General features: G+C 37.3%; 1 protein-coding gene across 10 annotated transcripts in view; it reads left to right on the forward strand.

Annotated features, from left to right (window-relative positions):
* The window catches only part of LOC131426542 (E3 ubiquitin-protein ligase Ubr3), a 97160-nt gene that overhangs the window by 3355 nt on the left and 81794 nt on the right, over positions 1-12011 (forward strand). For all 10 annotated transcript variants that reach the window (XM_058589357.1, XM_058589359.1, XM_058589358.1 and 7 more), the window contains exon 2: positions 6041-6836. In XM_058589357.1, the coding sequence (XP_058445340.1) occupies positions 6506-6836 (331 nt within the window). In that variant the 5' untranslated portion in view covers positions 6041-6505. The remainder of the gene's footprint in view (positions 1-6040; positions 6837-12011) is intronic.

Below are 12011 nucleotides of genomic sequence, written 5' to 3' on the forward strand. Positions count from 1 at the left end.
GTGCATTACGAGAAAAATGGCCGGAATATAAGCAAAGACACGATAAAAGTCATTCTCCTGCATGACAACGCTCGGTCTCGCAGCGCAAAAGTCGCTAAAAAATATTTGGAAACGCTCAAGTGGAATATTTTGCCGCACCCGCCGTATTCACCTGACCGTGCTCCTTCTGATTACTGGTTGTTCCGATAAATGCAGCACGATCTGGCAGGTCATTGGTTTACTTCTTTCGCAGAAATCAAGAATTGGCCATAAACCCTCAAAAGACGAAACATTTTTTCGAGATGAAATTCGAAAATTGTCTGGGACGTAGGAAAAAGTTATAACTAGCGATGGACGATACTTGGATGCAATAAAAAATAATGCATTTTTGACCCCAAAAAATCGACCGAATTAATTTGTGCTCCCAATATAACAATCAAACGAGACCAATATTTCAATTTTGTAGTAAATTGTGTTTCAGTCGTTGTTAAGACGTAGAGCCGTCTTGAGCAAGTTTTTAAATATGATCAGTATCTCACGGGGAGAACAGACTGGAAAATTGAACACGAAAATGTTACCGCAGATGGGACTCATATCTCACTAGAAATGAGTCGATGCTTAACAGATACTTTCCAAGTTTCCGATCCGTTAGATCACTTAGACAAAACAATGCGCATATCACACAAATGTTTCTCGGACAGTACCAGCCTAGATGCCATGTGGAAACCGGCGGAAATAAACTCTACCAAGAATAGATCCACTGGGTTCCTGCTTCCATGTCGCAAAATGCGACAATTGCAGACGTTTCTTTTTTCCTTTCAGTTATCAGATTTTTTCAACGTTTCACATCTGATTACTCTATTTTACTAAATCATCTCTTCACGAAAATAGTTGTGTATACGCTTGAGGTTGTGTACACTGGGCTTGCCAAAAATCATCTTCTCGGATGAGGCACATTTTCATCTCGGCGGGTATGTTACTAAGCAAAATTGTCGCATCTGGGGGACGGAAAACCCGTACGTTATCATGGAGAAGCCGATGCATCATCAGAGAGTGACGATTTGGTGCGGATTTTGGTCTGCCGGCATTTGGGCCATTTTTCTTCGAAAATGAGGCAGGAGCCGCCGCCACGGCGCGCCATGATTAGCGATTGGTTCTTCCCGTTACTTGAAGAGGAAGACTTGGACACCATTTGGTTCCACCAAGACGGCGCTCCGTGCCACACAGCCAACGCTACGATCGATCTTCTGTGCACAGTCTTCGAAGATCGAATTATCAGTCGAAATTCGAATGTCGTTTGGCCGCCTCGGAGCTGTGATTTGACGCCGTTAGACTATTATCAATGGGGGGGTGGGGCTGTCAAAGATAAGTGTTATGTGGACAAGCCAGAGACAAGTCAAGCCAACAGTTAGGGCAACATTCGGGCAACCATAGCTGAAATAAAGCTGCATACAATCGAAAATGTACTACAAAACTGGATCGACCGTATGGCGTACTGCAAGGCCAGCCGACTGCCTTTGAATGAAATTATATTCCACAATTAACACAATTGTACTTTAATATAAAAAATAAATTTTAAAATCGGATGAACCGTTTGTGTTTTATTGCATGTTTAAAAAAAAAGTTACATGGCGGACCCTGTAGAATAAATAGTAGGAAAATACTTGTTTGTTTGATAAATTACTATTGTTTCCTCGGTAGCCTGCTGCCCAAATCAATCAATATAACCAATAAATAATAAATAACAAAGTGGAAATAATAAACATAATAATAATTTATAGAATATGTCACTGCAATGAATCAATTATTTTTCCTAGGCTTTGGATGATGAGCTACAGGGCGCGTATCCCCGCTTGGCGGATGCGGGTGGGAGTTAACTTACACTTCTTACAAGCTAAAGAAGTTAGCACATAATATCGATCGCTTATAAAAATAGAAATGGAAAATTATAATGCTCTCTGTATCGATCACGGAGTGGATGTGACTAATAGGGATAAAGTATGAATTAAGCGCAGAATGGTATTTTTTTGCAACATCCCCTATTGGTTGCACTCTCAAACGAATTGCAAAAAGAGCCAGGGGTGGAATCATGTAAGGTGATAAGTGACTATCACCTCCTGGTGATAAAGAGGTGATCACCAGAATGTTTGGAATCACCGAAGGTGATCACTTTTACTATCACCATCACCGGTGATTGAGCCAACTTCACTCCATTTATCACCTGTCAAGAAACGTCAATTTTTCCGGAGTAAAATATGAATGTGGCGTATACCGTTGATATAAGGAGGTGTAACATATGAAAGTGGCGTATTCCCATATAATCTATTAAAATCTAAATTTCTATTCCTACAGTTTTCAATCCTTTTCATTAATTCGAGTCATGTTTATCAATGATGATTTGTATGGATCGAAGAGTAATGTTGAAAAAAATTACCCCGCGAGTATGGCAAACTGCGCACAAACAAATAAAAAAATTCACTTGTTGGTTTAATTTAGTGCCGATTTTTATTTTTCAATGTCACAGTCAGTTCTTTGGGATAAATTTGCTAGCTTTGAAATGACACGAATAAAATTATTATTAATTTATAAATTATAAATAATTATTATGAATTGTTATATCTTCTAGATGTTTCACAACGGATGGCATTCCTCTCGAATGAGAAAGATCCGTTAAATAATTTCTTGTATAGTTTTCATTCATTTACGATTATGGCATTTCACAGAGCTTTCAAAACACCCGGCGATAAGACCATAATTAGGTTAAAACCGGGTATAATTAAAATTTATAAAACTTAAACTTAAGAGCTTTCAAATGCTAGTTCCATTTTAGAAATTTTACCCACCGGTATTACGAATTTCCAGCAACTAATTGTCCAAAAATATTGCCTTATTTAGTTCAACTCACAAGAAGAAAATTAAGAACGCAGTTTAATTTGTTTACTAGTTCAGTTGAACGAGACTGATATGTCGCTCACTAAGTCACGACCTAGATTCTACTGAAAATGTTAGCATAGATTTTTTATGTTGTTACGTTATGTGCAACAGGAGATGTCTACATTCATAAACTTATCACTTTTCCAGAAAGCAATTTATCTTTGACTCTACGATACCCCAATGATATTCCTTCAAATAATAATTACAACATAAATAAATTGGTTTGATTGATAAATACTAGCGTTCATTTTATGAACTCTTTAAACTATATAAACTAAGTTACTTTTCATTTTGGTATTTAATTTTGACACAATATCAGTACGAATTTTATTTAAAAAATTATCCTCTCCGACCAATATTGGTAGGTTATTTTTATATCAGTGGCTTAAAATTCACCTAACGGACAATAATTTATAAAGCCACTTCTCAAAAAATCAAATCACTACTGAAAGTGATAACTAAATTGCTATCACCTCCATTTTGACATGAAGGTGATTAAATCGTGGTGACTATCACCTTACGTAATGCCAACGTTTAATAGTGATGTTAGCCTTTCAGCAGTGGTGACAGAACTTGGTGATAATTACCTTACATGATTCCACCCCAGTTTTGCTCGCGACTATGGAAATACCATGACAACCCCCCCCCCCAGAGAGTTATATAACTGAGCAGTTAAATAAGTTGATAAAAATACAGGGTGGACCATTTAAAGTGGAAGCTTTTGACATAATTGTCAGATCGACAAATGACATACCACGTCATTCCAAGCAACGTTGCCAGGTATACCGATTTCTCGGTATTTATACAGATTTTTGACCTCAATACCGCAATACAGATATGCACTCCGATATGATACCGATAATTCACGGATCATACAGATATATACCGATTTAGATTTTTAGGTGCAATAGACTGAGGAAAGGTTGTCGTGGGACCTTTTTTTGTCACCTTAATGAGCCTTGGTGTCATTTTACTGGTACTAATATAGAAGAGGTTTTGATACCGATATAGCACAGATAATTTTTTGCGCCGAATACAGATTTTTGGAAAAATGACCTGGCAACGCTGATTCCAAGACAGTTTTACCAAGAAACAGTACACACAAAAAAAAAACACGCTGAGATTATTCAACATTACTTTCAAAATAACCTCTCAATTGTTAATATGCAAAAAAAAATCCTTTCCTATGTTACACGGTTTTCTTTACGCGGAGTTCCCAAGTTACGTTAATGCATAAATTTTTTAAAAAAAAAGGCGGGTGGGTAATGTCAGAGACATAACTGGATGTCGTGAATACGAAAACAACTGACATGTTCCTTAACACTTCCGAATATCAATTAGTTGATCAATTGTATGAATTATGCAAGCATTCCTATTTTGCACACTTTTCGCGAAAACAAAGAAGGCTTCACTTTTTGTTGAGAGGCTTGTTTCTACCTGATTTCGTCTGTAGCTTTTTTACTAATGGGCGGTCCTAACGGCTATAAAAATAGCCGCATACAGAATTTTAATGTCAATTATTTCATTTCGAATTTGCATAATTTATTGAAAGAAACTATCAATATGCTGTAGGGATTCGTTTCTAGCATTCAAAAGTACCAAATTGAGGAACTCACTACGATATTCACCACTTTTCGGAACATTTTTCTCGATCGATTTGTTGTACAGCAGCAGATATTTTGTTCTCTTCCTCAGAACGTGTTCTGATTGGCTGGTGTTGACATGGGTCAAATGAAACAGGTTTTTCAATAGTGTACTATTGAAATAATTCAATGCTTTTGCTATACACGATTAAGTTGAAAAATTTTGATTCTATTGGTAGTTAGATTATATAAATCCCTTCACAGATCACTGAGATATGAGCTTTAAAAATACGAGAAAGGCAAACGCGCCTTATGAAATATCCTCTTTGATACTCGTTTATACCAAACATTTCAGAAAAGTTAATTTTGAGTTATTTGAGATTATGTCACACAACTGAAAATTTTATCATAAAATTGTGATCATATTTCCGATGGCATGTAGCAAAAATTATGTTGATTCGTTAGATACAACAAAAGATATTCACGATCAAAAACTTATCACTCTCTCAGAGGGTAAATTTTGAAAAGGCGCCCCATAGTAAAGTAAGTCGTATTCACGACAAAAAATGTTCAGATTACACCAGATCTGGACGTTTCATGCATTTCTAAGACATTTTTTTTGCATGTCACGATTTTTTTTCACGCGGATTTTTGAAGTTACGCGGTAAATTTTCTCCTAAAGTCGATTTTCACACGAAAAAAAAAAATTTTTTGAGATTACACCTGATCTGAACGTTTCATGCATTTCCGAAGTTACGCGGGTTTTTTTGAGCGGTTTTTATTACGCGGTACGTATCTCCCGCGTAAAAAGAGACCTCAGTGTAGGTAGGGAACCCACCAAAAATCTAAAATGTTTTTATTTTGCAAATCGACTTCAAATTTTCAAAATCGATTTTTTTCGGTGTCTCGATTAGGATTTTTTCTTTCAATTTTTTTTATTGAAAAACTTGACTAATTTTGTATAAATCACTCATATAACAAATATGTTGTGCGATTTGTCAGTTTTCGACTATAGCCATTTGATTTTTCGACTATAGCCATAAATATGATGAAAAATGTTTGACCTTTTTCAAAAGACAGTCTTGATCGTTTTTGAAAAAAAACAAAGTATGCAAAGTGATTTTTTGTTTCATTGAAATCTGGCACCAAATCTGAACACGATGATGAAAAATTCGATGCCGGTACCGTGCTTTTTTTCTGTTCCGATTATAAAGGTTTTAACCTTAAGGTCTTTCGCTTCTTCGGGCCAGAAAAACGGACCCTACATAAACATGTTTTCTGATGAAACCTTTCATGATATTAATTATTTTGCTCATGAAATCATCAAAAATGAGAAGACATGCTTCATGATATCATGAAACTATTTTAGTCATGGTTTTGTGATGATGGATCCTGTCGAAGATTATTCTGATCTCTTTTTTTTGTTGCATTCTTCCTTAGACTGAAAGAATTTCTCTATCGCAATTACGTAATTTTACTCGCTGATTCATTGCGTTATCGTCAATAACATACTAATGAATACTGTTTTCTCTTTCCAATTACAGAGTGCCGAGTGGATCAAGCGGCGAGTGTACGTGTGTGTGTGTGTGTGTGCGTATGTGCGAACGAATCCCATGGAATCGAACTTGAATCGTGCAGCGAACCGACGACGGCGGTGGTGCTTCCCGGCTGTATTTCCCAAGTGATTCTAAGAAAGCAAATGAGAAAACGAAAAGTAATAGTAATCATAAAAAATAAAACCACGAGCCCCAGAGGGCGAGGAGACACCTCACGGATGAATGAATGAATGTGTCAGTGCGCCGAGTGACGCTCGCCTATATTTGGAAGCGAGAGTTTTTTTGTTCTTCCGTGGGCAGAAAACGAATGACGAAGGCAGTGTGTTATCCTTCCGTTTGGTGCAAAGTGATCCAATCCCTGCGCGAAGAAAAAGAACCGATGTGAGTCACCGTGAGAAAGTGAAAAATTGAATAGCAATATATTGGCCAATATCAAAGTGAAGTGAGGTGAAAATGGAATTCTACAATCCATCGTCCAGCGGAGAAGGCGGAAGCAGTGGCGAAGGAATACCACCGCTCGGCGGCGGCGGAAATACACCGATTTCCGGCGCTAACGACGACAGTCCGTCGTCCGCTTCGCCGGAACAGTCGAAGGAGAAGAAAAAGCAAGCCGCATCGGCCAGTGTCCGGCGGGAGTTGTCCGTCACCGGGCAGTCGGAATATCTGAATCTGCTGCTGGATGAGTTCCTGTCTCCGGAGCGACTGATTGCCGACAGTTTCAGCATAGAATGGTGCAAGTGGCTAATCGCCGGCGGTCGAACACCCGAGGAGTTCGCATCGATCGGTGAGTTCTGGTTTGAATTGCAAACGTTCTTCGGTGTGATCTTGAATCACTTCAAGGGGGACGACATCTATTTCGGGTCAATATTCTCGCTGACCCCCGTCAAAGTCAAGAGTCCATCGGCAGCGTGGTTGCAGCTGATTGAATCTGTTGCGCGGAACCGAAAAACCAACCGCACCGCTCGCCAGTTTTGCTTAGGATGAGAAATCATCCAAACTGAACCGATTATTTCGCTATTCCGTGCGGGCTTGCGTTTGCGCTTGTAATTAGCAGTGTGGCTGCTTGCTCGGTGGACTGCTTAACACCTTTTTCTTTCGTTTTGCTGCTGCTGCTGCTGCACAGCAAAAGACGTGTAAAAGCGAAACATATAAAATGGATTATTTCTACCTTCCTAAGTTCGGTATTTTCGGTAAACTTGCTAAACACTACGAAGCAGCGATCTCGTGCGAGCCAAGGTTCATTGAAATCGGAGCCACCTAAAGTGTAGGTGAAACAACCATTAAAAAGCTCCTAACAATTATAATTGCAAGAGTTCAATAAGCAAACAGGCAGGCAGAAACTGCACTCACAACACTTTGGGTGTCCGCACAGTGAGAAAGAAGTGAAAAAAAGTTAGAAACAGTGAGAGACACAACCGGAGTAAGTGGCGATAGAAAGAGAGGCAACAGAGCAAATAAAAAAAACGTATAAGCAAAACATTACAACAAAAACAACAAGCTGGTAAGCCAAGTTCCGTCTGTTGAACTCGCCGCTGAGGTGAGTGATCCGAGTCCGAACGTTGCGCTCTACTACATTTTCCACGGTTGCGGCTCCGGACCGGACTGGAATCGACGTCCACTTTTGAGGGCTTGTCTTGCCAGCCACGGAGATCTATGAGCCGTTTTCTCTCCAGGGGTGGCAAGAGGGAAATGTCCATCGGAGAATGTATGTGACCGTTTGTTTTTCTTCTTTCTTCCTCCTCTCTCTCTTTCGCTTTCTTCTTTCAGTTCTGTCACATACATATACCGGTTTTAATATCCATCGCATCATCATCATAGGCAGCGAAAGCGGCCTAGTGGGACAATTGTCCGTCCAACATCCCTCGGATTACCATCCGTCCGTTAGGGGTCAATGTGATTCGATGTGCATCCGGGAGCACTGGTTTTTAAGGCCTGATGCTTTCCGAACTATCGAACGCAGATTCCAGTTGCAGGGGTCGTCTCGTGGCGCGATCGTGATTGATCAGTTTAGAATTGAATTTTGACGTGAATATTGTCTGTTGTGTTTAAAGGCAGCAACATAATTTTTGGCTTCATACCATCGAAAATATGTTCATCTACTTATGATAAAATTTCATTGATAATGATTGATCCACTGGTTTCCCGTTCTATGTCGTAAAAGGCCACTAAAACGGGAACTTCGGAAATCCGCGTAAAAAAACCGCGTAACTTCGAAAATTCGCGTAAAATACGCATAACATCGGAAATCCGCGTAAAAAAACCATACCTTATGGTCAAAAAAGAACCGGAATTTTCATTTTAAAATTCCCGCGCTTGTCCAATCGGTAAACTTTTATTCTCTCAACGTTGGCAACACTTTTATACACATTCTGTCAAATTTTGACGCATATCGTACGATTAGTTTTTGTTTGGCGTCTATACAAAGAAGTTGAAAAATTTTCGTGCGGCGATTTTTAAAATGGATGAAAATTTAGAACAACGGCTCGCCTTCGAAGCGCCATTCGGTCGATTGTTGTGCGGTTTCGACGTCATATTCATAGATCCACACCTCATCACCAGTTATGATGCATTCGATTAATGTGGGGTCACCATCTGCGTTGGAAATCATCTCTTTGGCCGCATCAACACGACGCTGTTTTTGAATGAAGCACCAGCCTGTTTTTGGCACCAGCCGAGAAGCGACGCGTTTCAAACCCAAAACATCAGTTAAAGTGTGTTCGGTTGATCCATAAGAGATGCCCAACAACATCCATAAGAGATGCCCTTGCAACACGATTTGCTTCGCCGATTGAATGTTTTCTTCAGTAACAGATGTTGTTGGGCGGCCAGGGATCTCATCATGATCCAAGCTTGTACGACCACCTTTGAAGCGTTTATACCACTCGTATGCCTGTGTTTTTCCTAGACACGATTCACCAAAGGCCTTTTCTAACATTTTCAACGTTTCGGAACACTTAAATCCATTTGCAACACAACATTTGATGCACGCGCGTTGTTCTAAATTTTCATCCATTATAAAAATCGCCACACGAAAATTTTTCAACTTCTTTGTATAGACGCCAAACAAAAACTAATCGTACGATATGCGTCAAAATTTGACAGAATGTGTATAAAAGTGTTGCCAACGTTGAGAGAATAAAAGTTTGCCGATTGGACAAGCGCGGGAATTTTAAAATGAAAATTCCGGTTCTTTTTTGATCATAAGGTAAAATTGAAGAAAAAAAATTGTTGATGCCAAATATCTTAGAAATGCATTTTTTTTTGTTAAAATCGACTTTGAGACTCAGCGAATTCGAGACCGCCCAACTTATGATAAAATTTCATTGATAATGATTGATCCACTGGTTTCCCGTTCTATGTCGTAAAAGGCCACTAAAACGGGAACTTCGAAAATTCGCGTAAAATACGCATAACTTCGGAAATTCGCGTAAAAAACCATAAAATTAAAGAAAAAACATTTTTGGATGCCAAATATCTTAGAAATGCATTTTTTTTGTTAAAATCGACTTTGAGACTTAGAGAATTTGGGACCGCCTAACTTTGGAAATACGCGTAGATTGAAACCGCAAAATGGAAAAAAAAAAATTTCATGCCAAATGTCTTACGAATGCTTTAAATGTCCAGATCTGAACTTTTTTTTTGAAAAAAATCAAAAATTTTCCAAGTGTCAATGCATTTCTAAGACAAATAAAAAAATACCGCGTAGCTTTGGAAATCCGCGTGAAAAACCAATGAATTTAGTTTTTTTGTTCCTAAATACGTTTATTTCTTAAGGTTTACATAAGTTTTTCTTCGCCGTAGCATCACTTTTACATAAAATTCTTATCCTCATATAATTCTAAAATAGTCACAACGATTTAAATTTATCAAAACATATTCCTCTCATTACTTAAATATCATATTAGGAAATTCGTCAATAATTATGAAATCTATATTATTATTTGAACCAAACGATTAACTTCTATAAAGTATAGAATAAGCTGACATTTTGTTGATAGTTTCATAAATTATTTCGAGCTTGTTTGTATCATTACATAATTTCTATTCTAATTTAGCTATTGGTTGAACTCATGGACGCAGCTGGAATCAGAACTAAGTCTTAAAAGGGTCATTTATTAAATTGAAACTCCAATTGTGTTTATGAAATGATAAAGAAGTTTCATGTATGGCAGGTCACGACAAGCAAGAATGTTTCGAACTGGAACATTGGATAGTCTACATTGGGTACGCAAATAATTTATTAGTTGCGATCTGACATCACGATACTCCACGCATGTCCAAACGACATGATCAATATCCCGATAACCTTCACCACAAGTACAATGATTAGTCTCGGAGAGTCCAATTCGAAGGAGATGTGCGTCTAACGTGTAGTGATTGGACATGAGCCTGGGCATCATACGAATGAAATCCCTACTCACATCCAGTCCCCTGAACCATGCCTTTGTCGATATTTTCGGAATAATTGAGTGCATTCACCGAACGAGATCATCTCTATCCCAAGAAGCTTGCCAGCTGGCAAGTGTTTTTTGGCGAGATACGCTATAGAATTCGTAGAAAGCAATCGGTCGCTCATAAATATCACCCTCAAAAGCACCACATTTGGCTAAAATATCGGCTCTTTTATTGCCAGGAATGGAGCAATGAGCCGCACCCAGACTATAGTGATTTGATAATTATTGTTCGTTTTGATTTTGTTGCTCAATTATTCTTTTAAGTGCTTCGTTAACTTCATATAATTTCATAAGCAAAATTCAAAATTATCGTAACTAATTAGCAACAAATTATCCATCGGGTTTCGATTTTTGTTCAAGTTTATTTCGTATTTTTGCTTCGTTATCTTCATATGAACTTAACGAAGTACTCAAAAAAGAAAAAGAAGAAGAAGAAACAAACTCAAAACTACCGTAACTAATTAGCAACTAATAAGTAACAATTTATCCACTGGGTTTCGATTTGTTTTCAAGCTTGTTTATAAGGGTGCTCCATTAACTTAAAATATTTACTTAACAAAGTACTCAAAAATAAAAATAAAATGAGCAACAAATTCAAAATTTATCGCAACTAATTAGCAACTAATAAGCAACAAATTATAAACTAGGTTTCGATTTTTTTTTCAATTTTATTACGTATTTGTGCTTCGTTATTTTCATATGAACTTAAGGAAGTACCAAGAAAAATTAAGAAAATAGCAACAACCTCAAAACTACCGTAACTAATAAGCAACAAATTATCCACTGGGTTTCGATTTGTTTTCAAGCTTATTTAGGAGGGGTGCTCCATTAACTTCATATGAACTTAACAAAGTACTCAAAAGTAAAAATGAACAACAAATTCAAAATTATCGTAATTAATAAGCAACAAATTATTCATCTATTTGCGTTATCATTGGCCTAGAAATCGAAAATCGGTGTTAACCCGATTAGATGGTAATAACAGAATTATAGCAACTGGAGTAATTTAGTTCAGAAATATTTTGTAACAAATTTTGAAATATTTCTGGCCGGTAAGCTGTTGAAATAACACAAATCATAACAAAAAAGACTCTAGCGAGAACAAAATCGTAACAGATTTTAGAACGTTCGAATCACAATTACTATTGAGTTTGATATAACAACAGAAGAACTTCTTCCCCTTGATATTTGGAGCTAACTTTTAGCATCGTTTCAATTCAAAATTGTTGAATGATTTTTTTATTAAATGAATAATTTATTTAGTGATCTGATTTCTTCTTTTAGTTTTTTGAAATTCTGATCATTATATTTCGACAGAACGCAACGGAAGAACTCATTTATTCAATTAATGAACTTCATAATGAGGCTTGCAAATGAAAATAAAACTTCATAACTGATTTTGTTATTATATTGTTATCATAGTTTTAAACTTTCAAATGTTTTCATTTGTTGAATATCTCAAAATAACACAAATTGTTATACATATCAACTGTTTATATACATGT

Source organism: Malaya genurostris, chromosome 1, assembly GCF_030247185.1.
Source record: "Malaya genurostris strain Urasoe2022 chromosome 1, Malgen_1.1, whole genome shotgun sequence".
Classification (NCBI taxonomy): Eukaryota; Metazoa; Arthropoda; class Insecta; order Diptera; family Culicidae; genus Malaya; species Malaya genurostris.